Raw genomic sequence first — 25,381 nt, 5'->3', positions numbered from 1 at the left:
ATAATATATTACTAAGAGACAAGATTAAAAAAAAAAAAAAAAAAAAAGAGGAAAAAGAGCCTGACTAGCTGACTTGGCTTAAAAAGGAACACTTCTGCCTATAGAGGCATCAAAAGTGTCAAAACTCAAGAGGTTAAAAAGGTCGCAGGGGAGCATCTCTGCAAGTCGCAAACCACAACCCTACCCTAGTGGGCTGCCCAATTAGCCTCCCAATTTTCTTTCCTAAGATAAAAGAAATCTTCACATCCTCAAACACTTCAAGTAGAGTAAAATAATCTGCCTTGAACGACCTAATGTGCCAAAGACACAGTCGTCTTACATAAAATCTATATAAGCTTAAGGGAATCTGACTCCATACTAAGTTCGCAGTGCGGGTTTGCAAGCTGAAAGCCCAAATTGACAGCCTATGCTTATGGCGTAGCTGAGACGCTAGGAGTGGGTTCCCAAGCAATGGTCACAAACAAGCCCAAGTCAAACCAGAGCACTATCCTAGCTCCACCCTGATAGCTCCCATGTATGAACGCTCTATTAGCATTTAGTTTAAGCCACCAATGATCGAGCGTTCTCCATTTCACTTAGATTATCGTCCTTCGCAATGTGCACATCTCAGTAGGTCACGATGATAGGACACCTCTAAACATCATACTATTGTGCTGCTTCAATAGCACTCACAACATGAACGCAATTACCGACATGATGCACTAGTTCTGGTTATCGTTCTCATCCTAGGTGCTCTGGAGCCAATCAAGGCTAATCCTATCAACGATGGCCATAGAGGGGTGCATGGCCGTGTCCACCTACTACTAAACCACAAGCCTAAAGTAATAAGCAAAAAAATAGGTTGTTTATCATCTCTATAAAACCCACATAGACTACAGCTCTCCTCTAAGCAGATCCTAAGGTTGTGCAGGAAGTTCCTAGTAAGAATGCAAGCTTCCAGTATAAGAACTGCCCTAGCGAAGCCACGCAGATTCTCCACAACTCCTTCCAACCGGTCTAGACATTCCTCTACGAGGGAGGAGGTAAGAGTCGATGGAGCTGGCTCTTGGCTCGCCCTTTGTGGTAAGACCACCAAATGCAACAATTACCAATAATGGCGTCACCGAAAGACAGAGAAGCAATATCAAAAGCCACCTTCGAGCCTCCCTCACATAGGATCCTATCCATCCACTAGCTAAAGGTGAGATCCGGCACCTTCAGGTTTTCATCCAGCAACACATGTTGGATCTCCTTTAGTTGTCTCAACAAGGCAGGCTCAAAACCCAGGGTTTTGCAACTACCCAAATAGTTCTCCCATTGCCAACCCATTTCCTATCGCCCTTCTTCATGGCTTCGATCGTGTGGTAGAGCACGCGCCATATTCATGAAGCCTTGGTAAGCGCATATAGGTCCGACGGATTCAACTCTCATATTTGGCCCTAAGGATCCTCACCCACATAGCCATCTCCTTATTAAGGATTTTAAAGACCAAATTCCCTAGAAAGACGATCTTGGCCACCCTAAGACGTCTAACACCGAGGCCCTTATCCTCGTTAGGGCTAGTGACCACATCCCTAAAGTTGTAGTCCTCTGTCTTTTCAATTATCCCACAAAAATAATTTAGACTTTTTTTTCTCAATTTCTCAAGGATGGAATCTGACAAACAAGTGCACCCCAGCCAATACGTGGGAATGAAGAGAAGCATGTCATTAACAAGAGGAGGTTGCACGTCCGCCTAGTAGCTTCCTTCTATTCTATCAAGCATACCTTTGTATTCCTTGACCTTTACCCTACACACCAAGATCAAGACTCCTATGTATGAAAATGGTAAGCACTATAACTTTTAACCCTGTCATTGACGTGATATGATCCCTCACCTCTTATTTGAGCCAAGAAGGCAAAAAGCTCAGACTTGTCCATATTGACTCGTTGGTTAGAGATGTTTGCATACTCCAAGCAACTAAGCACCTCCTCGGCATTAGAGATTGTGGCTTGCATAGTAAAGAGTAAGTCGTCAACAATGTGCGTATGCCACTATGAAGATAAGCAAGAGAAGAGAAGGTGAAGTAATTTTAACTATCTATGACCTTATGATGTTTGTTGCCTGGGATGCCATGTTTTATTATGAAGTCTTATCTGTAAGATTTTTAAAGCATTGCATTAATTAAGGATGATAGATGGTTAGGTTACATGTTTACCTTTAGATTTATAGAATAGTTGTTGCTATTCTTGTAGTTGTTGGGCTTGGAAGAGTTTCTATTGCCTTTGCTCATGCAAAATTTGGAGTACATGATTGCTATCCTCTTGATTATTTCGCAGCCAGTGAGTTCATATTTGAGGCCTAAAATGATTTAAATAGGCACACATGTCATAGACATGATAGTGAGATCTCAAAAAGGCTTACTTGGGCTCTAGTTTTATAGATCTTGATTGGGGTTGGAATAGTTTTGGACTTGGAATATTTGGAACCGAAAGAAGATGGGATAGTTGGGAACTGGAACATGGTGGTGATGATTTTGGTCAATTTAATGCATCATAACAAAAGGGAAGTGCAGCTTGAGCATGTGAGCAGATAGTTTATAGTTGTTGTTTTTTTTCTTATTAAAATGGCATTGAAATTAGTATTCTTCAGAAGTTATAGAGAGGAATTAGACCATTATTTTGTGTGCATTGAATGGTCTTAGTATTTTATTTATTTTTGAGCTTCCTAAATTGATCCACAAAATTGCATAGATTTGACTTCAATTTTAGATGGAAAGCCTATAGACAAGATTCATATATTCCATAAAGAATACTTGATGCATAATATGAAGGGATATACATCAATGATCCTTTAACATAAGCTCATTACTTAGTTAAATCTGAAACAACACAATAAGAAAATCAAGGTAACAAACTATAGGACACAAATAAAATATAACATTAGGCATATCCCAAAGGAATTCACAAATGCAAGGTGCCTTAAATTAGCCTGCGAGCTCTATTGCGATTTGGTACTCAAAGAGATGACCCTCCAAATCTTTAACTTGAAAAAAGAAATTCTCCAACCAAGCAAACAATAACAATAAAATAAAACCAAAATGATTTAGATTCAGTGACAAGGCATTGATCCAATAAAGAGTGGCAGAATAAGTGAACGAAGGTGGCTGAGAGTAAGAGCGATGAAGTGTAGGATGAGCATGGCGTGACAATAATAATTGAAGAAGCCTCTAATAAAAATCTAGTGTGACAGAAGATGACAGTAAAATAAGGGTAACAGAGTAGCAACAATTGTTAGAATATTAAGCTAGCCCATTTGATTAGTCAATTAAATTAATTGGCTAGTGTAGAATTTAAGAATAATGCTTTTATTTTGATGTGACTCTTAGTGTTTTCTATGTCTTTAAATGATAGTAATCTTTGGATTCTCTAGATGATGAAAATCAAAAGAGTTATATATGATAAATAAGAGTCATGTAAATCACTAAATATAAGTGGTCTTATCTTGTGCAAGAAAATTAAAAAAATTTAAAGTTTTTATCTATTTCATATTGTATTAAGAGAACAATCTTCTTCTCTTGAGTTTTCCACACCTTCTCCTAACAACAATGTGGCAAGAGACTGCATAGGGGCAACGGGACAATGCAAGGAGGCAGTGAAGCTGCACGAGAAGTTGGAGGGGCAACGAGCAAGATCAAAAGGAGGTGGACAAGGAGGTGGTTACGTGCAGGGGCGACAAAGCAATGCTAAGAGGTGGCAAGGCTAAGGAGGAGAAGGGTGTGGTCCAATTGGAGCCTTCGATGCAGAGAGCTAGCCAAACAAGGGAAAAAAAAGATAAGTAATTAAGTCATATTGTAGGAAACTAAGTGAACTTTGCTCAAAACAAAAACAGAGGAGAAAAAAGAGAGGAAAATAGAGAATAAGAAAGGAGGAATGGTAAACAAGGAGACACATGAGAGAGATACGCCGAAAGGAAAAAAGATCTCACCGGTGGCGAGGGTTAAGCCCTATAACAATTCAACAGTAATAAGACATTAGTCACATTGCTTGCAGTTAATTATATCAAGTAAAGTCGTACCTCGAGATAATCACTATCTAAATTATTGAATAGGACAAGTTAGGTGGTAACAGGTCAATAAAATCCAATACAGATTAGTTTGTAATTTTTGTTGGGTATGGTTGAACTTTTTTATTTGGATAATCTATGTAGATACGTATTTAAGTTCAAGAATAATATGTGACTTAATATTCGTACATTTGTATAGTTTAAGATATTATTAAAATAGTGATATAAAAATGTCTTTTGTATTTGTATGTGAATCTTTAATCTACTTTTCTTACATATACATATACATATACTTATTGTACTATAGATTTGAATAATATCACAATTTTTTACAAATTCACAAAGCAAAGACAGATATATCCAATTCGAATTACTTGTTTATTATTTAAAAATTTATTTATGACTCAAATAACTTGGGTAACTAATTTAATCCATATTTAGCGGGTGAATTTAAGATTGGGTTCCACTAACAACGTAACTAGGGACTAAATATAGACGCACTTAAACTCCATTAGCTATTATTTAGAATTGGAGTTCAACCTAAATACCCAGTAGTTAGTATCATTGAAAGAAAAGAAAAGAAATTACCATTCTTCTTGTTCCTGTTTATCCTACGAGCCAACCGGAACTACTCAAATCACGGCCTACCCGAGGTTTGCGGTCGAATCCAACGATTAGCTAACTGATTCGATAACGGAGGCGGCCCAACGCTAACAGAATATGGCTAGTTCTACTTGTGCTGCTGCTGCTGCCGCTGTTACTATCTTCGCATCTCGCCTTCGTCTCTGCTCCCTTCGCCATTCCTCCGTGCTCCTCCGATTCGCCGGCCATCGCTACCCTTTCTCCTCTTCCTCGGCCTTTTCCTCTTCTCTTCCGCGCCGCCACTTTCGCCACCGGCATCGCATGGCGCACTCCGCCGCCGCCACGCGCGCCGCTCTTGGCCTGACGAAACCCAATGTCGTGGAGGCCCCTCAGGTCTACTCATTTACCAAGTCGGGTTCTTTTAGCTCGTAGTATCGGTGCTGGTCTTTGCAAGCCAGGTGTTTGATGGAATTCCTAGGCGACGTATACTTTGGGTTTTTGAATTTTTGTTTGTCCTTGCATTTTATATGTGGGCGCTGAGTGTTTTTGAGAAAAAAAAATAGTAATTGATAATTGATGCGAGTTGTTTGATGGAATTTGTAGCAGATGAATTTTTAAGCCCGGGATTGTAGGTTTTAAATTTTATTCTTTGCAACATTGTGTCTTTCTTTGGATTCGGATGTGGGTATTGAGCGATGTAATGGCATTCTTTTTCCCTCCTTTTTTCCAATTTGTTTTCTTTTTATCTATATGTTGTGTTTGGACGGCAGGTGTTTGTGGGATTCCTGGACGATGGATACTGGATACTTCATCTTTTTTGGATTCGAGTTGGGGATAGTTAGTTAAATACTTAATATCGGTCTTCATCAGTTTTTAACTTCTGTTTGATTGTGGAAGTGGGTATTGAGTGTTATGATGAGTCATGCATCTCTTTATGGGTAAGTTATTTTCAGATCTTGGTCTGGCACGTTATTATTATTTGATCTGGCTTAATCACCGTATTGTCAGGATCCGTGTGCACGGCGGTTGTTTGTTCTGGTTTTGTTTCTACTCTTTTTGTTGGATTATTCTGTGTTTCAGAATTGAGTTGTGAATTAAATCTTCTCATTTGATTTCATCTTTCATTCGTTTTTACTCTCTATGGCCATTTCAATTAATAAGAATCAGTTCCCTTCGGTTCATTTGGAGTCCTGATGATTCAAAGATATGGAGTTGCTTGTTGTTGTGCAGCAAATCATATCATCCTCAAGTCCTCTGATAGTTTCCTTGCTAGTCCTCTTAATTCATTCTTTGATCTGTCAGCCACTAATTGTTTTTTGGTAATTATACAATTCATTATGCTCAGTTGTGATATCTGAAATATTCTGTTTTTTGTTATTGTAGATCACTTTTTCTGCCAAGGAGATTGATTTTGCAGAATGGAAAGGAGATATACTTGCAGTGGCTGTCTCAGAGAAGGACATGTCAAAAGACTCGGATTCAAAATTTGAGAATTCAACCTTGAAAAGATTGGATGAGCAGCTGGGCGGTCTTCTGGCAGAAGCTTCTGCAGAAGAAGATTTTACTGGAAAAGCTGGACAGTCAACTATTCTCCGGCTACCAGGCTTTGGTTTCAAAAGAATAGGTCTAGTTGGGCTTGGGCAGCATTCTCAATCCACTACAACTTCATATCGAGGTATTGGGGAGGCTGTCGCAGCTGTTGCAAAGGGTTCTCAAGCAAGTAATGTTGCTATTCTTCTTGCTTCTGCTAGTGATATTTCAGAAGAGTCCAAACTAAGTGCTGCCTCAGCAATCGCTTCTGGTAGGTTCCAGCTTCCAAGTTCCAACAACTTGATCTAGCATATAGTATTATGACTTAATGTTCTTAGAATTATAGAGTAATATAATAAAACAAAAGATTGTATCTAATGGGATAACACTTTCAATATTTACTGGATTGACTATTGGATCACCTTAGACATCCCATCTAGTGTGATTTGTAGGAATTGTACTAGGGGTGTATGAAGACAACAGGTTTAAATCGGAGTCCAAAAAAGCACAACTTAAAGCAGTGGACATTATTGGCCTTGGTAGTGGACCGGAACTGAACCAGAAACTTAAGTATGCAAGTGATGTTTGCTCAGGAGTGATTTTTGGAAAAGAGCTAGTAAATGCGCCAGCGAATGTTCTTACCCCTGGTTAGTATAGCTTAGTTTATGCTTATTGAGGTTTAATTTGCCACCTCCTTTTTGCTTCCTAACGGTGACTTTTGTCCCCTCAAATGAGTGAAGTTTCTTGTAATAGCCTCTCTTGCCTTCCAGGTGTACTTGCAGAGGAGGCTTCAAAAGTTGCTTCATTGTACAGTGATGTTTTTACTGCAACTATATTAGACGCTGAGCAGTGCAAAGAACTGAAGATGGGTTCATACTTAGGTGTTGCTGCAGCATCTTCAAACCCCCCTCACTTTATCCACTTATGTTATAAACCCTCAAGTGGTGATGTGAAGAGGAAGTTAGCTATCATTGGGAAAGGGTTAACTTTTGATAGGTACATGTCCATTTTCTTGATACCAAAATAATGTACTTTCGATATCTAGATATTAGATGCCATTTATCTTGATGACAAGAAACTGAAATCTTGGTTTGAAGTTTCCCCAAAATGTACTGGTTTCAGCTGCACCCAATCTGAAACTGTTTGCAAAACCTGCAGCCTCTTAGACCAGCAATTCTGTTGGTTTCAGTAATGAAAAATATGTTTTCAGTGAACCAAAAACAGGCTGAAATGCACATGAAAACAAATTTTCTTGATATGATAAAAATGTTGCAAATGTTGTTGATGTTCTTCTATTTTCCACCTTTCATTTGGTAGTGGTTAGATCTTTTTATGTTTGCGAAACCACCGAAACTAGAGTGGAAATGATGAAAACTACGTAAATGTCTAGAGTTGATGACAAAAACTACAGAAATGTTTTTTGGGTGACTGAAATCTAAGCCAAAACTTTGAACCATGATTGAAATCACAGAATTATTTTTTCTTCAATTGCTAATTGTAATAGTTGCATTTCATAAAAATGCTAACTGTCTATACATATTACTGTCCTTGGGCAGGATTAGTTATTCTTTGCTGGCATAATTTTGACATGAAACTCTTCTGATAATAGAACTGTGCATCTGATTAGCAAGGCAAGAAGCTTGTCAAACTTATCATTGATGTGGGGCTGCCTAACCTTTCTTTCTTTTCCATTATCATAGCGGTGGTTACAACATAAAGACTGGACCAGGTTGCATGATAGAGTTGATGAAATTTGATATGGGAGGTTCTGCAGCTGTATTTGGTGCAGCAAAAGCCATAGGTCAAATCAAACCTCCGGGAGTAGAGGTATTTTGGTTTCCCATTAGATATCAGTTGAAAGGCATATTCTTTCACGATATATATACAAATTGTAAAGGAATTTCATGCTATTGTGATATTCTCTGTATTCTTAATTGTTATCTGTTTCCAGATTCATTTTATTGTTGCTGCCTGTGAAAATATGATCAGTGGCACTGGCATGAGACCAGGTGACATACTCACAGCTTCTAATGGAAAAACAATTGAGGTACAATTCCCTCTGATTAGGTATTTAATGTATATATTAAAGGAACATTTTGCTGATGATGCCTTTTTCCTATAATTTTTTTAAAAATTCATATCTGTTTTCGATGGATGCTTAACTTGTGTTATTATGTCCATGTCATTCAAGATTCTCTTATAATCAAGGATTTTTCAACAATCTCAGGTGCTAATTTTTAGTATTGGATTCATGATGTTTCGTTGATGTATTTGTTTGGAACATCATTAACAACTCATGATCCACCATGCATCATGAGAGCTACTGACGAAATTCTGGTGGTGCTTAATGTCAATGGACTATAATAAAGAAAGTAGTTGATTTCTATTGATGGAGCATATGTTTTATGCTTAGACATTTGTTGTCCTTTTGCATTAATTGTGTAATAGGATACTTATGTAGGTTTTCAACCACTCTGTTTAGGCTTCCTCTGTTTCATTAGATCAATATTTTTCCATCCATGGGTGTTTTAGATAATACTTGTGAAAATTTGTTTTTATTACATTTATTTCAGGTGAATAACACTGATGCTGAGGGAAGGCTTACACTTGCTGATGCTTTGGTCTATGCATGTAACCAAGGTGTTGAAAAGGTATTAGCTTCTCACATGGATAATGTTTTACCTTATTGAATCATTTAATTTCTTGACCTTTAGAACAATCTATCATTTTTGTTGTTTGCGTTCATTTCTGGTAATTAGCAGTAATGACTTCTTAATTCTAATTTCAGCCAAAAGGAATGCTAGTATTTGAAGTTTGGAGAATGGAGATATTTTATTATATTATTTATCCATACAGGAAATTTGCTAATTAGGATCTAGAGTGAGGTAATTATGCATAAACTAGCTGGGGTGTTCAAAATGGTTGAGAATTAAATTGAAAGAACTATGAATACTTGCTACTTGCTTCTAAATTAATTTTTGTACTGGATAAGTTAGAATCCTTGTATATACTGCAAAAGGGTTTGGAGTTTAATATGTAAACAAAGATAGTTATGTTCTAAATTCTAACTAGCTATCAGTCTCAAACAGAATTCCAGCAAAATTTACAGAGAAATAAATCATAAATTATTTCCTAGACTCCTAAACTATGATCTAGTATCACTTGGGTCTCCTAAAGAAAAGAAAGATCAATATTAAGACACCCTAAACTATCAAAATCCCCATAGAAAAGAAGTTTTTACAAATTTGTGCTCAATATTTATGCACACTTGGACCATTTGTGGGAGAGAGGTTGACAGAGATTGGAAGGGAGAGATCTTGAGAACAGAGAATTAAAAGCAATATCGTGGTGAAGTTGCTACTAAATTACTTGAAAACTGAAATATCGGTTGAAGATAGCTTAGTAGATAAAAGAGTGAACATGGAGTTAGGATTTTTCTTTCCTCTTTCTATTTTTTCATTGTTTTATTTTTTTATTTTTTAATATTTTATTTTCTCTTTGTCTGGGGTAATTTTCTTTTGAGCGATTTGCGCAAAAAACTGAAGTTGCTTTTTGTTTTGCGCATTTACCCAATTTTGGTTTTCTTTGGAGCTTTTGTGCAAAAAAACAAAGTTGTTTTTTGTTTTGTGCATTTTCCCAATTTTGGTTTTCTGCAAGATAATCCAATTGACTCTTTTTAGACTAAAGTGGCCCTACTGTACTTTTGGGTGTAGAAAGAGAGACCTAACTAGTGCTAGTTTGTCCTTCGAAAACAAGAAACTATATTTTTCTTCGGATAAGATGATACCTTATGAAAATAAATATATTAAATACTCTTCTTCTTCCTTACTTTCTCCCATGGATTGAAGTATCATTCAATCCTGATTTGTAGTTGAAACAAATCTGCCGATACGGCCAATTTTCAATCCGAATCATCCGAAATAGAAGGCCAATACGGCCAATATGGCTAATATGTATCATTTTTTCAAGCATCCAATTCTGATCTTGAAATCAATAAATAGAACCGTGCTTTCTCCTATCATCATTTTATCTAAACAGGCCCTTCATTATCGTGTTCATAGATGTAGTGGATTAGGTTATACTAATGCTAGCTTGTCCTATATAGAGTAAGTGCAGATTAAATACGTAATGTGCAAATTGGCTTATCCGTACACAAATGTAGCAATTTTTTCTTCTTTCAAGCCATCTAGGACTTAGAAATTTGCTTGGAGAGTACTTGGTATGAGGTAGAGAATATTGGTTTTAGTCATATGCAATGATATCATGTAATTTCAATTATTATATGTTTAATACTCACTTGTTACTGTTAAATCCAAAGAAAAAATGTTGTAAATCTGTAGAAACATGTTGTAAATCCTCACAAACCGTAGACAAGCATATATACCCAGCAATACGGTGTTTTTCTTTATTTGATGCTATTAACACTCAAATGCATGCTTGAGGTGTGTTTGCATTTGAGTTTAAGTGTGTTAGAATTGGCTCTATGAATCAAAGTCATGCAATTTCACTTATTATATGGTTAATCCTTAGAAAAATGCTGCAATCCATTGATAAATGTTGCAATCCGCTTATAAATGGTGTAAATCTACAAATAAAAATACAAGAACACATGTTCATTACTTCAATTTTTTCATATTTGATGCGTTTGACACTCAAATACATGCTTGAGAAGTGTTTGGCATGAGTCACAGTACGTTACATTTGGTTCTACGCATGAAGACCATGCAATTTCACTTATTTATAGGTTAATCCTTAAAAAAATGATGTAATCAGCTAATAAATCTTGCAAATCCGTATATAAATATACTAGCAAATATGCCCACTAATATGCTGTTTTTTATTTGATGTCATTCGGCACTCAAATACATGCTTGGGTATGTGATGTAAGTTAGAATAGGTTACTGTGCATAATTACCTTTTAAAATTCTTTTATTACATAGTTAATCCTTAGAAAAGTGTTATAATCCTTAGAGAAGTGTTGTAATATATCATTAACAGTATTTTAGATTTTATCCTATTTTGATTAATCTGCTATACATTAGATAAATAAAAAATAGATAAGATAAGATCAAATACATGCTTGAGGAGTGTTTGGCATGAATTATAATATGCTACATTTGGTTCTATGCATGAATACCATGCAATTTCACTTATTATGTGGTTAATCCCTAGAAAAATGATGTAATCAGCTAATAAATATCACAAATCCATATACAAATATACGAGCACATATGCTTACTAATACGGTGTTTTTTATTTGATGCCATTCAACACTCAAATACATGCTTGAGAGTATTTGGTATCATTGATGGCCGTGTTGACCAGCACAGGACATGTCGGTCAACACTTACCGTGCCGGCGGTGTGCCGGCACGTGGCATGAGGGGTGCCGCACAGCACCCCTCCTAGTAGCTTTACCGCTTACTTGCTCGCCACTCTCGCCTGCTTGCTGCTTTCGGCCACTTGCCGCACTTGCCGTTTTTGGTCGCTTGTTGCATCGGGTGCCCTAACCCGAGGAGGAAGAAAGGGTGAGAGTAAGAGATCGAATCGGGTCCGGTTGTTTCACTCTCACCCTTTCTTCCTCCTCGGGTTATGACACCCGATGCAACGAGCGGCAAGCGGGCAAGAGTGCGAGTGGTGAGCGCAAGGTCGGCATACGGCAACAAACAATGAGTGCAAGGTCGGCGGTGGCAGTGTTACGAACTGGCTTGATCTGATTCGTAGCGGTTCTGCATGAGATTTGGGATTTGCGGGTGGAGGCACACATTCCTAGGTTTAGGATGGAGGTGATAATGGAGTGGAGGCCGAGTAGTTGATGGAGAGGGCTCGGCAATTGATGATGGTGGTGGTGGTTTGCAGATGCGATAGACGGTTGAAGGCTATGATTGTCCTACAACTGTGGTAAAAATCATATAGAAGATAGAGACGGTTAAGATAAAGAGACGAAGGAAGAGAAGTAGGCCTGCCCTACGGGATTAGAGGGGTCGGCAGTAGAGGGAGATTAAAAACTAGATAAGACCGTGCCAACGAAAAAGATGGTGCTAGTTGGTGAAGAGGGATGAGGGAGATGTAGAGGTCGATGACCTAGTTGAGAGAGATACTAGGGCAAAAGCTAATTGATTTTTCATTTCAAGCATGCCTAAGATACAAGCCATAAGGTCCTATTTATAGAGATTAAATTAAAAAGTCTAAAACAAATTTAACTAAACCAGTATTCCTTATCTTCTTGGATTAACGTTTCATTTTGCCACAAATAGATTCTGAATCTGGAGAAGTCATTAATACCAAAGTTGTAGATCTGGAAGTTAACGATCTTATCCAATTAGTTTGATATTATTCAAATATCTATAGAATATTCTATAAATATTTTTCTGAAACTGCACAGAGCTGGATTTAGCTAATTAAATAAAATTCTAACATAGTAAGACTTTGACTAAACCACATAAGAATAATAAATAAGATAACTAGACTTGATCTATCAAGCCCAATGTCTTTCAAGGTAATCTGATCTAGTCCGAATCACATCAAGCAGCTAGCCCATTCTCCCTCTCTTGCGGCACGGCATAGCACGTGCTGTGTTAGCCAGTGGTCGGCACTGTCGTCGTTGTTTGGTATGAGTTAGAGTATGTTACTATGCATCAATACCATCAATTTCGCTTATTATATAGTTAATCCTTGGAAAAGTGCTATAATCCCTAGAGAAGTGCTGTCATCTACCATTAACAGTAGTTTAGATTTAGTCCTATTTTGATTAATCTGTTATACATCAGATAAATAAAATAAGATCAATAATAGTGAAGCCAAAACACAATAACCGGGGAATTTGAAGCAGCACAACATATTTGTCACATCCTATCTATGATTTGGTGGTGATGAACAACAAATGAACACCAAACAAATTGCATACCCGGATTGTCACTAGTACATGTAAACTAAAGGTGACCACCATCCTAGTTCCAAGTCCTTTTAGATGTCAACAGAAATCATATACACCAAATGGCTTCAGAAAGAGGATCACTATATGCAAGGAGAAGCAATACAAGAAAAATTAGACTTGTTCCACCTTAAGTTTGTGTATTTATTAAAAGAGGCAGGAGAAAAAGGATAGGTTGTGTGCACAAGGCCCCTGCTTATGTGGGTTCTGGGGCAATTTGTCTTCAATTTTTAAACAGAAATTTTTTCTGTGAACTGAATCAATTAGAAGTGTACATACATGTGAAATAAATAATCTCTTAATGGCTGTTGCAGCAATGATCACCTTCATGAAGATGTAAATGCAAATAAAGAATGTATATCTATGTAAGAACTAAGAAGAATGGGTAGCTTTACTAAAGGATTGGTTTTTCAGTGAACCATATTTTCATCTAGGCTTGTTGTAAGTTTTATTGACATTTCTGTCATTGTTGCTTGCAGGTAATTGATTTGGCAACACTAACTGGTGCTTGTATTGTTGCTCTTGGGCCTAGTATTGCAGGTGAAACTTATTTATCCTTGACCTATTCTGCTTTTACTGGAACTGATCTTTTACTTTGTAGTCCAGTTTGTGCTAATAAGTAATAATCACAAGGAAACAGCTGACAGAAGTACTTAATCTGCTATAATAACTAGCTACTAAAAGGAAAATGAGAGACCTATAGATGTGTGGCAGTGCTTGGTCCCTACGTCAATATGAGTTGTAATATAATTTGTTCAGTACTTTCAAACCTTTGGGGCATGTTAATGTCCTACACCTCTCAAGACTCAGTGCGGTCACTCTTAGTTCATCATGGTCCTCACATTCTGTTCACAGTTGAAGCTTGAAATGGATCTTGAGTTATTTCCACTCTCCTAGTGACCTTGTTTTCTGATGAGCCTATTTGTACTTCTGTGACCTATAAGAGCTTTTGCTTTGAACTGAACTATGATTATGTTGAGATTCTGTAAGTGAACTAGTGTGGACACTTTGTTTCCTTGGGCCAAACATGAAGATTATTTTGTTTACAGGATTTTTCACACCCAGTGATGAACTAGCGAATGAGGTCTCAGAGGCATCAGATATATCAGGAGAGAAGTTTTGGCGAATGCCATTGGAGGAAAGCTATTGGGAGTCAATGAAATCAGGTGTAGCTGATATGGTTAACACTGGAGGTCGTCAAGGTGGTGCTATTACAGCTGCACTTTTCTTGAAACAGGTTTGTTTGCCCTTTGTTATCGTCCTTTTCTTATTTGAGTTAATTATCTAGGCTGGGAAGTTCCATAATTGACCATTTCAATACAAGCTTCTTAGAGTAGACTAATTAATATAGTTAAATTCACGATGATTGATCATCCAAAGGATAAGATTGGTATCTCAATGTAAAACCAAAACAATTTTAGAATGTGGAATTCTTGAATCAGTTAATGAGATGTAGGATCCCCAAGATGACTGATTTCTTATTAAGAACAATCCCATGTATTATCCCAATTAATTTGTTCATTTTCTCCCCACTTGGTTCATCCCATGACAGCTTCGTCCAGCTAGGAGAGACTAGAGAGGGATTCCTCTTTTTTTCGTTATTTGGAAAGAGAGAGGAAATTGAGATAGATTTTGGAGTTCTCTTTTCTTCTTTTTGTGATTTGAGAGAGAAGTTGTACCTTCCCTCTTGTAGGACTCTTCATGTGTCCCTCTGTGTCCTTCCTACTCCCTCTTAATATATTAGCCAGGGCCTCAGTAAGAGGAAAGAGAGAACCCATAGAAAGAGTCCACTATGATACAATTATGGAAACTTGGTACAGTGGAGAGCAATCCTGCATCCAGATTTTTCTCTTGCATAATCTTATTTCAGATCTTGTAGGAGATAACTCCCTCCAATCTAATCTTGGGAAGAAATTTACCATATAAAACTCAAAGGTTAATCATTACTTCTGGTGATACTAACCAGTACCTCCGGCCATATCAATGGGTTATTATGCAACCAATCATATAAAGAAAGAGAAAACTTCGTACACTGGAGAGGAATCCTGCATCCAGATTTTTCTCTTGCGTAACCTTATCTCAGATCTTGTAGGAGATAATTCCCTTTAATCCAATCTTGGGAAGAAATTTATGTGGGTTTCTCCCCTGATTCCATCCAACCTTGTAAAGCTCGAAGGCTAACCACTACTTCTGGTCGTATTGACCAGTGCCTCCAGTCATAGCAATGCCTCAACGGATTATTATGCAACCTCAGGCATTGAATCAAGGAGAAAAGTGATGAATGAATTAAACTAATTGTATGCATACAGCCTTTTACCTGTAATCTTTTGCTATAAATTAAGATCATGATTAGAATGATATAGAATGGAATATACTACTTAGGACACTTCTCCAAGTTAAACAATCTCCCTCTCAACTATCTTGGACTTCCAGTCTACCCTTCTGGTGTCAAAACTGCCAATCACCACTACTTTTAAATATTTATATTAAATCTCAAAGAATGAAGGCCAGAAACATACCAAAAGCAACAATTTGTGATCTACTTTCTTCATGCACAATCTACTTTAATGTAACTGATGGTACACGGCAAACTGAAATTGGAGTTGTTTATTTACAGTTTGTCGATGAGAAGGTCCAGTGGATGCATATAGATATGGCAGGGCCTGTGTGGAATGATAAGAAACGAGCTGCCACTGGGTTTGGCGTATCAACCTTGGTAGAGTGGGTTTTGAAAAACTCTTCTTAGATCAGATTGAAGTTTGCTTAATCTCAAGAGGGCAGAGTGCGCAAGGCTGTACAAGGGCTTGTCATACCATTGAAGCTTATAAAGAAATTCTGACAGGAAGAGAGTACAATACGCTTCACTGCGTTCATCCAGCTTGGTTAATAAATAATGGCACTTCTGTTTATCCTTCTCTGTTGCTGATAATTTAATGAGATATTTGATGGTTGTCGCTGGATGGTGTGTTACCCGAATCATGATCTGGTGTTCTATTGTCTTGTAAACATCCTTTTTGTGAAACAACCAGATATGGCTATCTTTACTATGTGTGAGCCTCATCTATCAAGACATTGTTGAGTTTACTTGTGTACTCTTGACATGATACAAATTAGCAATGAACAGAAAAACTGCATAAACAAAGAATTGCCTTTAATTAGCTTTCTTATCCTTCATTCTCAGAATCCTACCAGTACTGTATTCTACCAATATTATCATTCATAGAACTTTTGAATAAGATTTGCCATGAATTTAGGTCAGTCTTGCTGTCATTTGATTCTTCTAACAAAGATGCTCTAGATGTGAATGAATTATTAGATCAATCATATATTGATTGATTGCCTGCGCCATGTTGTTGAGGTTAAATACATCTGATTCTAGTTTTGGATTTTCTTAATCATTCTCACAATGAATCTAAATCAAATATCTTAATAAGATATTTAATTTTCCTAAGCTACAAATAATTCATGATAGCATAATTCTAGTTTTATGCTCCACACATCAGGTATTACACATTGTTTATACAAACAAAAGATATAACTTCAATTTAATTATATTAAGCATGACAGTTGCAAGGAAATCATTCTTTTGCTAGATAACCTAGATATACTCTTTGGAGAACAATTTAACATCCACTTCACAAAATAGTACTAGACTAAGTGAATTTACAAAGAAAAGCCACACAAAAGCAGCACACAGTTAACTGCTTAAGCCCATCCCTCCCCCTACTAGAAGATGGAGAAGTACAAAAGGAGAGAAAAAAATGTTAGCAGAAATGCATGGATCTACTCCTGTCAGCTGAAAGATTTCTCCTTTCTGTACATCCCTAGGACAAAGATGACGATCCAAAGAAAGGGGAAGGAAAGAGCCCTATGAAACAGAATTTCTCCTGCTTTTTGGAGTAACAGAATGTTTTACTTCTCTAACTTTCACTGATGTCGGCGGGCTGTGAGAACTCCCGGATGTCTCAGAACTTTTGTTGTTCTCTCCATGTCCCTTCCCTGTCCAAAATTTGTCGAAAATTCTCCTTGACCGCGACGATAGCAATAGCCTACCACCTCGGTCCTTAATACTATTTCTACTCTTCTGCTGTCCATTGTTGTGGCACTCTTCCTTGGCTTGTAGGCTCTCAACCTGCTTTTGGCTTTCAACCTGTTTCTTTAAGGAGTTTGGATGCTCCATTCCCTGTCCTTCCCAGTCCTCTTCCAGATACGATGTGCACTTTGTAATCCCTTGTGCTGCATCAAGGGTTGGAGCCGTTATGCCACCCGCCGCAGCTCTTACCTGCTCAAAGAAGAGAACTTGGACGACCACTCGGAGTGGCAGCCGATCGTTTTGTGCAGCATGTATGCATGCATTCGCGGAGAGCTTCTTGACATCCATTAGACCGCATATCGTCTTCTTTTCTGCCTTTGTCAGACTTGGATGCTCCTAAATATCATCACAAGGGAGGAAGTAAAAATTTAGAATAGAGCCATTAGAATGTAAAGGATGATAATTGTCTTCTTAGTGTGCTTAGAAAAAGTTGCATACACTTTTAGGGAAGTATAGATAGAAGTCCTTCTGCAACTCAAGGAAAAATGACATATTTGCTATGGCAGATGAATTTTAATGTTTTTCTAGATTGCTTCTACAATTTGGCCATGCTGAAACAACGCTAGCAATATTACAACATAAACGGGAGATTGGAGGAGTCTTTTTCATATCCATATATAGGCAAGTGAGATGGCATACAATCTACATTATAGAGTCAATGATCCACAACTCTAAAATTTAAACAACAAAAGTATTTCAACATGATTTGTTGGACAATAGGCCTATGTTTTTGAAACCAAATACCCCAAAGTGACGTCAGCAAAATCGTCTCTAAGAAAGATCTATCAACCCCAAGATAGTGAGATGGGCTAATGAGTAAGGACTACTTCTCATCTATAAAACAGATAACAAGTGATGCAATATCCATTCTATAAAAGTGAGAAAGCAGAAAGAGTCCTTTGAACATTTATGCTTTCGTGATTGCAGAACATACCTTAAGATAGATATCAATAGCTGTATAGAGCCCATCATGTATTGGTCTAGCTGCTTCAGGTACTGATGTTGATAGTTCAATGAAGCTAGACAACGGAAGACTTGGATCACAGGCTACCTCAGCTAAATACCCGTCGACCAAATTTCCTATAGTGAGAAGATATTCATGGTCCAAATTTAACTCAACCATCTCACTTTCATGTTTCTCAAGAAAATCAGCATCATTAGTCATCCCAGCCTTGACCATAAATCTAATGATAAGAGTTTGGACCAGATCAACATCATAAATAGTCTCAGCTGGTGATCTAGATGGAATCATCAAATCCTTTACTGAAGCTTTGTGCAACTGCATACTAATCCTTTCCAAAAGCTCTTCCTTCAACTGTTCATCAGCTCCAACCAAGATAACAATTTTCAACAGTTTCAAGAGAAATCTACAAGAACAGCCTGAGCCCTTATCAGCAGGTAATAGCAAGACAATAGTCTCAACCAAGGTCTTGTTCCTCTTTGTGTAGTCATCAGCAACCAGAGCATCATAAGAATCTGGCAACCATCTAATTGCATAGGCCTTAAGGGCCTCTCCTATGACATCGGCAGACATTCTTCCTTTAGATTTCACAGCAACCATCACTCGCTTGTAAAGATCGATATCTAATTCGCATAAATCCTCGATCCACCAATCCTTTGGAACGATACGTAACTGATCTTGAGTTTCAATAATTTCATTGGAAGTTGCCAACTTCTTGCTATAGGTATATGACCAGTTAACATTAGCAGGGTCTACAGATGTTTTAGAAGCAATGGAATCAATGCATCTACCAACCACCTTCAGTTCTTCTGACCAAGGTAACAAAGCCTTTGTGGTTTGTAGAACAATGATGGAATCTTTCCAGCTTCGGAAGACACTGGAATTTAAGAAGACTTCAATTTTGAATATCAAATTTCCTCTATCCACATCTTCAGTCATTTCAAGGTACTCTGCTGCACATCTAGCAGCAACAACATTGTATGCATTGAGAGTTACAATCATGCCGTAGCAGAATTTAGCGCATATCTCGAAAGTCTTTGCTCCACCAGGAAAATCATGCATGAAGACTTCATCAGAGCTGTCCTCACTAGCTTTAAGGACAAATCTTTGCAACTGGCTACTCTTTGATAAAAGTGGAAACTGCAAAAAGTAATTATCATGGAAAACTTCAATTAGATGTTCATAGTAGAAGGTAATGTTATGTTAGCAGATATAGCAAAACATACTATGACAAGACAAAATCTAAATCAAGGCAATACAGAAAAAAAAACAGCTTCACTACCAATAACAATGAAAAGAGAACCATCCAAGTGTCTGTCCAATCAGTTACACAGCATAATTCCATCAAATCTAGCCACAAGTCATAATTCTATGAGCTAGTTCTAATTTTGTTTACTACTTGAGAGGATAGGAAGATGACCTTGTGTAAATAAAATTTGATTTCACCAACATGTATGATGACGTCCGTAGCTAGGTCAGATACCACATACCTGCACGAATTCAAATGTGAGCATCAAACCATAAGCTTGCAATGGTACAATACATTCAGTTGAGAGAAAAAGCTGAGCGCAGTACGTGGGTAGAATACCAAATGATTATTATCAAAGGAATGAGAGAGGAGAAAGTTCAAGTATATGATTCTCGAGAAACCTATTTGAAATCAATTGTTTGTGGCATTTTGTGCATTACCAAGTATAACATTTGTTAATACCAAGTAATGAACAAACCCAAGGATGACGTTGATGAAAAGTAAACTTAACTCCATTATTGTTCTTGAAACACCTATTATACCAAGGAAACTCCCATTACTCCAACTTTGAAAATGTTCAATCCACACGAGATTATAGAAAAATTCATGGATCTAAGATGCCAAAGTTCATACAACAGAATAATGATAACTAGACAACCATTAATAATGCCTCAGGGCCCTCAAGGCCTTGATCCATAGATCCACTGGTTGACCAGAAATTCTCAACCATAACAGACTTTGGCCCTTAGATGCTGTAATAGGACTATTTCTGCAATTTAAGATTTCAAATACTGGAAATGTTAGAAATAGTTAATAACATAGGTAAAAATCTCAATGGTCAAATTATGGGCAAAGAGTTCCACTTTCGTGGACTACATCTCCAGTATTTAGAGCTTCAAATTAACCTCAATATAAAATATTCACAGAGAAGAATCACCCTTCTGTAAATAATTAACCACAGAGGAAACAAAAGTCAAATACTCCTCATTCCGCAACACCTCCTAGCCAATGAACTAGCTTCATTTCCACTACCCAATCCATGCTTAAGATATAGACCAAAGAGAACAAGGAATGGCTCAGAAAACATCAAACTTCCAAAATCCCAACCCCTGTTTGAAGAATGCATCCAAGAACGAAGCATCGCATGTGTCACACCCACCCAATAGCAAACTACTACTTACCTTCTTCTTCTTTCATTATACTTATTGCTGCATTACAAATCAGCATTTAGTTCAACAACGACAAACGAAAGCTGCACCCAAAAGATCAAATGCGGAAAAAGACAAACATTTGAGGAATTAAGCATAAGTCTCTGATCAAAGAAGGCATTTTTATCGAAACCCAATTCAAATCAAGGGCATATAGTTACAGAACAAGCAACTCCAAAGAGAAGCCAGATCACGAAACGACGAAAAGGCCTCACCTGACGTTGCTCCCATCCGACTGGAACGCGTCAGGCTTCGATCCAAGCTTCATAAACTTCATGTCTCCCACTCCACTCAATCCCCAAGACTCCACTTCCTATCTCAGACCCACCTCCCTCAATCTTTTACTCCTCTCTCTCTCTCTCTCTCTCTCTCTCTCTCTCTCTCTCTCTCTCTCTCTCTCTCTCTCTCTCTCTCTCAAAGACCCAACTTTGGAAACAGGGGAAGGAGGGAATTAAACGCAGAGCTGCGATTGCTGGACTAGTCACTAGTATGGCGGTGCGTTGTGGTTGAAGACCATAAAGAACGGAGAGATGGGTATCGGGAAGAGGAGAAATGAAGAATCTTGTGTCGTGCTGTGATGGGGATCAATAACTCCTCGCGCCGCCTCTCTCTCTCTCTTCTTCTCCTCCTCTCTACGTTGTTATAATAGTAGTAGTAGTAAGTAGAACTACCTTCTTCTACTTCTTCTTCTACTTCTTCTTCTTCTTCTTCTTCTTCTTAGCTTTGCTTTCTGGCAATGCAAAAGGAGGTGGGTGTGGGTGGGTTTGGGGGTGTTTGAGCTTCGGAGAAGAATAAGATCTTCTTGCTCGCAGCCGTTGTCGCTTTCGGTGGTGCGGCGTTGTTCAGGTACCCAAAAAATACTCTCTCTCTCTCTCTCTCTCTCTCTGTGAAAATTCTCTTTCTCTCTCTAGAAAAGTTGTGGGTGGTGGTGGGCTTGGAGTGGGGATCAAATGGAAGAGAGGAGGGGGGGGGGGGACCAGGATGACTTCTTGCCGTTAATATTAATCAATATCAGATAGGAAAATAATAGATAAATATAACACACTGCTAATTAATGGAAGGACTACTGAATTGTTTACATTTTCTTTTCAGTTTTTCTTTGTATATTATTGTCACTGAAGACTTTTCAAATATTATCTTTTATTACATTTTTTAGAAATATTATAGTTGTCGTTGAAATCTGTTGGACTCTTTCAAAGCTGTCTTTTAAAATAATAGAATGATAATTAACTAGAGCTCTTTCGGTTTCAATGCTAATTATGATAACTTATCGAATGCAACGGTTAATTATGATATTAAAAATATTTTCGGTGACTATTATGTAAAAAAAAAATTTGTATATAAGTCCTCGATCCCATCTTATTTATGGATTGGTACTCGACAGAGTATTTCCGCTTTTATAAACATGTCCACAGTACGGATCAGCGTGCTGACATACGTTGACATCATCGATGGTTTTTTATAGATGGACCACTTGGTTACACGTAAAGGAACTTTTTAACCATTATTCACCGTCGGGATCCACAAAAAATTCAGGGTTTAAAAAGAAAAAGAAAAGAAAAAAGTATTCAGGGTTAAATAAATTTTACCCGAACTAAAATTATTTTTCGTAGGTACCTTCCCTATAACCAACGAGGTCATGAGTTCAATTTCAATCCCAAATAATATTATAAAAAAATTATTTTGTAGTTTGGTGGTTTGGTGACTTAGCTTGACTCGGTTGATGACTCGGCAGTGTGGTTAGCTTGGAGAAACAACTCGGCAGCGCAACGGCTTGCAGTAGGTCTCAGCTGTGTTTGTTTCGAAATAATTATTCGGCAATGCATACGGTTTGAAGCCTAGACTAAGTAGCTAAAGAAAGCTCGATGGGGGCATAAGTGTCTCTATATATGAAAGAGTTGGCTATTTGTTTAGCTTATATCTAGCCTTCGTACTCACGAATAATTTAAAAATATATATTTTTCACTTTTTTTTTACTTAGTCGTAATATATATAGTTTTCTTTCATAATTTATATTATAAGATTATTACTAATTTGAATAAATCCTCCCAAGCTTTTATTTTATATTACTAGGTCAACCTGAATTTTCTATTTCTTTATATATTCTATTTAATAAAAATACTGTTATTTAAGTTAGACAATTGGATTTGCTGAAAGTTCAAGAAAGTAAAATAATTTTGGTCTAAAATACATTAGAGTAAAATATGTTTAACCTAAATATTAATTATAATGTAATAAAGATAGGTTTCGTGAGTTTCTTTAATCTCTGGTAAAATTTATAAGTGCTCTACTATAATTTTTAAATTATTTATTAAAGTGTTTACTATGCTATAGGTGACTTATTATTAATTTAGAGTAGCTTTTATTTAAGGATAGGATAATAAAGCATTTCACAAAAATCTCTTTTTAAAGCTAAATTAGTACATAAATTATTGTAGAAAACTATTTATATAGACTCCTATTAAAAAATGTGACACCTATGTATTACTTTAGGTTATGATTTAAAAGTTATAGTAAATTAATAATTATTATTGTCTAGGGATAACTTATTAGTAAAAAAACAACATTAATCTTTTTTCTTTTCTTAGTCATGTTGGTTATGAGGGGAGAATCTCCCTCTTTCGCTAACAGGTCCTGTCCTCTCCTTACTATTCTTTCTTTTAGCCTTTTTGAGTTGTTCTCCTCTATTTGTGTGTTGTTGACGAAGTTTAACAAGGGTGGGTACTCAAGCACCGGCCCTTTTCCACCACATTGGTTTTTTTTACCCTTCTCATGTCTTCCATTATCTTCTCCTCAACCACTTGATCTTGAGCCTTCTGGCTATCGCTCATCCGCACGGAAAGGCACAAGAGAGGTTTAAGGCTCTCCACTTTCAACTCCCTCGTCGACATCATACCACCCTTAAGCAGGGTAGTAGAAAAATATTGGAGGGAGGCCAACTCTTTTCTCCTTTTTGTCTATACGGACCGATTTGTGGGTTTTGAACTGTCATAAATTTGGAGTCTTTTGTGGGGGTTTTTCCTCACACTATTATTCTTATGATAATTTAGGACTTATCTTAAACCTTTCCTCCTCTTCATTTAGAGATTATATATCTTTTTATTTCCTGATACTTCATTATTGTGTTACAATGGTGGATGCAGGGTTGTGTGTGCTCCGGCAGCGGAGGTCATAGCGAAGCTACCAAATATTGGGCATTTTTGCTCATGTATTCTTAATCGAGACTAGTTTATTTGTTGATCTTTTATGCTCGTGAAACTTAATGTTATATTTTCAATTGTTGTAACATGTGTTTCACCTAAGTTGTAAGGGCTTGTTTAAATGGTCATCACCCTATCTCCCATATTATTTTTTTAGTTGGTCATTATGCTTATATATTTAAGTTAATTGTTAAGGTCTAATACTTTAGCATTGCTATGTTGTCTTTTGTAGGTAAGTCTAAAACTTCTCACAATATTCCTCTAAGTATGTATCATGTATCATGTATCATGTATCATGTATCATGCTTCTTTCCTCTTAAATATTATTAATAAATAATTACTTCTCCTGAAATATATTTAGAGAAATTTGTATATAACACCTTGCTTTCGAACGAAATTATGATTTACAACCTACATTTTCACTATTTACAAGTCTAGCCTTATGATTTAGCGAATATGTATAAAAATACCCTGTGTTAGATTTGAACTAATATTGTACGAATATTACGTTAAATATGATACTTTATTTTCAAGATGACTAAAATATTATTATTTTTTAAATAACTAAAATGCCCTCAGTATGACTTAGTTGATGGTATTTTTATAATTTTTTTGGTATAGTTAACTTAACACAGAAGTTTAATTAAATTTAACTAAAAGATCTAACGGCAAGCTATTTTCTGCATATATTCGTTAAATTATACTGTTCGATTTACAGATAGTAAAAATATATAGTGTAAATTATAATTTTGTTAAAAGATACGGTATTATATGCAAATTCCCTAAAAAATTATTCTTAATGCATGGATTTGGATGAGCACATGTATGTGTCTTTGATCTTGCCATCTTTAATTAGTCTTGAATTATTCTTGTAGATAAGTGGAAGAATTATCCTCCCAATCTGTCTATCTTAGCCATAGTCAGCCCAAATAAAGATGTGAGTATCCAGTCAAACTTGGAGTATTATTATTATCTTATTGAAGTTCTTATAACAAGTCAAGCATCATTTTCACTGAGATCGAGGCTCAAATTAATCGGACCAACTTGTTGTCAAAATTTCAGAGTTGATTTCCCAACTACAGACATAGAAAAACATATTAGGTGGGATCTCATTAATTTGCTACATGTAATTGTATAATTAGCATAACTAAGTTATTAGTTCAACCGATTGGACCGCTAATTTATCTAGAAATATTTTAAATATCTAAATACAATATTTTTACTTCTAAATAAGTTTAAAAACTGATTGTTGTCAATTAAAAGAGATGATTTCTATAGAGTAGCCAGATGTAAAGAGGCCAAATAGCAATATTATTATTATTATTATTATTATTGTTGTTGTTGTTATTATTATTTCTCTCTTGGTTATATGTGGCTACCTCATCAGGTATTTTTGATATTTTTTATATTAAAATAAACATTTGCCAAATAGTTGCATATAGATAAGAATCTTATTAAGAGGAAAGTGACATCAAGGAACAACATATCAAAATTTGGCCCAATCAGAAGAGTTTTTGACTATGTTTAGTCTGCCCCTAATTTTTTTTTATATGTCTAATTTATTTTAAAATTTAAATATGAGATTAGACGCGTTTAGAAAT

The 25,381-nt window shown here is 36.6% G+C and overlaps 2 protein-coding genes and 2 long non-coding RNA genes across 5 annotated transcripts; 3 read left to right on the top strand and 1 right to left on the bottom strand.

Annotated features, from left to right (window-relative positions):
* The first annotated feature begins 834 nt into the window (after positions 1-834).
* LOC140800384 (uncharacterized) lies at positions 835-3,054 on the top strand. The gene is made up of 3 exons (XR_012111188.1): positions 835-1,180; positions 1,628-1,806; positions 1,917-3,054. It is a non-coding gene; the product is annotated as an uncharacterized lncRNA (long non-coding RNA).
* A 1,017-nt stretch (positions 3,055-4,071) lies between these two features.
* LOC140800381 (leucine aminopeptidase 2, chloroplastic) lies at positions 4,072-16,224 on the top strand. Of its 2 annotated transcripts, none has more exons than XM_073155131.1 (10): positions 4,072-4,999; positions 5,990-6,407; positions 6,589-6,783; positions 6,907-7,132; positions 7,837-7,963; positions 8,088-8,183; positions 8,710-8,787; positions 13,549-13,609; positions 14,119-14,306; positions 15,687-16,224. In XM_073155131.1, exons 1-10 carry the CDS (start codon positions 4,745-4,747, stop codon positions 15,813-15,815), a joined length of 1,773 nt encoding a protein of 590 aa, XP_073011232.1. In that variant the 5' UTR covers positions 4,072-4,744; the 3' UTR covers positions 15,816-16,224. The 2 variants fall into 2 exon arrangements, with proteins under 2 accessions (XP_073011232.1, XP_073011233.1); XM_073155132.1 differs by lacking the exon at positions 4,072-4,999 and adding an exon at positions 5,431-5,544.
* Positions 16,225-16,636: 412 nt separating this feature from the next.
* LOC140800394 (phototropic-responsive NPH3 family protein NPY1-like) lies at positions 16,637-21,524 on the bottom strand. Its single transcript, XM_073155160.1, has 4 exons — positions 20,796-21,524; positions 19,544-19,613; positions 18,097-19,263; positions 16,637-17,498 (listed from the first exon to the last, which is right to left on the bottom strand). The coding sequence occupies exons 1-4, from the start codon at positions 20,855-20,857 to the stop codon at positions 16,938-16,940; spliced, it is 1,860 nt and encodes a 619-aa protein (XP_073011261.1). The 5' UTR covers positions 20,858-21,524; the 3' UTR covers positions 16,637-16,937.
* On the top strand, positions 21,343-23,923 carry LOC140800395 (uncharacterized). Its single transcript, XR_012111189.1, has 2 exons — positions 21,343-21,426; positions 23,724-23,923. It is a non-coding gene; the product is annotated as an uncharacterized lncRNA (long non-coding RNA).
* The last annotated feature ends 1,458 nt before the right edge of the window (positions 23,924-25,381 follow it).

The sequence above is a fragment of the Typha latifolia genome, chromosome 13, assembly GCF_019914945.1.
Source record: "Typha latifolia isolate L0001 chromosome 13, TyphaL0001v2, whole genome shotgun sequence".
Classification (NCBI taxonomy): Eukaryota; Viridiplantae; Streptophyta; class Magnoliopsida; order Poales; family Typhaceae; genus Typha; species Typha latifolia.
Note: the sequence above shows the minus strand (reverse complement) of the source record. Positions and strands in the feature narration are given on the sequence as shown.

Excerpts from the sequence above, each read along its gene's own strand:
- LOC140800381 (XM_073155131.1), top strand. The coding sequence starts at position 4,745 with ATGGCTAGTTCTACTTGTGCTGCTGCTGCTGCCGCTGTTACTATCTTC. Across the intron at positions 7,133-7,836 it reads AAAGGGTTAACTTTTGATAG|CGGTGGTTACAACATAAAGA; the intron begins GTACATGTCCAT and ends CCATTATCATAG. Across the intron at positions 8,788-13,548 it reads GTAACCAAGGTGTTGAAAAG|GTAATTGATTTGGCAACACT; the intron begins GTATTAGCTTCT and ends TGTTGCTTGCAG.
- LOC140800394 (XM_073155160.1), bottom strand. The coding sequence starts at position 20,857 with ATGAAGTTTATGAAGCTTGGATCGAAGCCTGACGCGTTCCAGTCGGAT. Across the intron at positions 19,614-20,795 it reads TCGGATGGGAGCAACGTCAG|GTATGTGGTATCTGACCTAG; the intron begins GTGAGGCCTTTT and ends GAATTCGTGCAG. Across the intron at positions 17,499-18,096 it reads CTATTGATATCTATCTTAAG|GAGCATCCAAGTCTGACAAA; the intron begins GTATGTTCTGCA and ends GATGATATTTAG.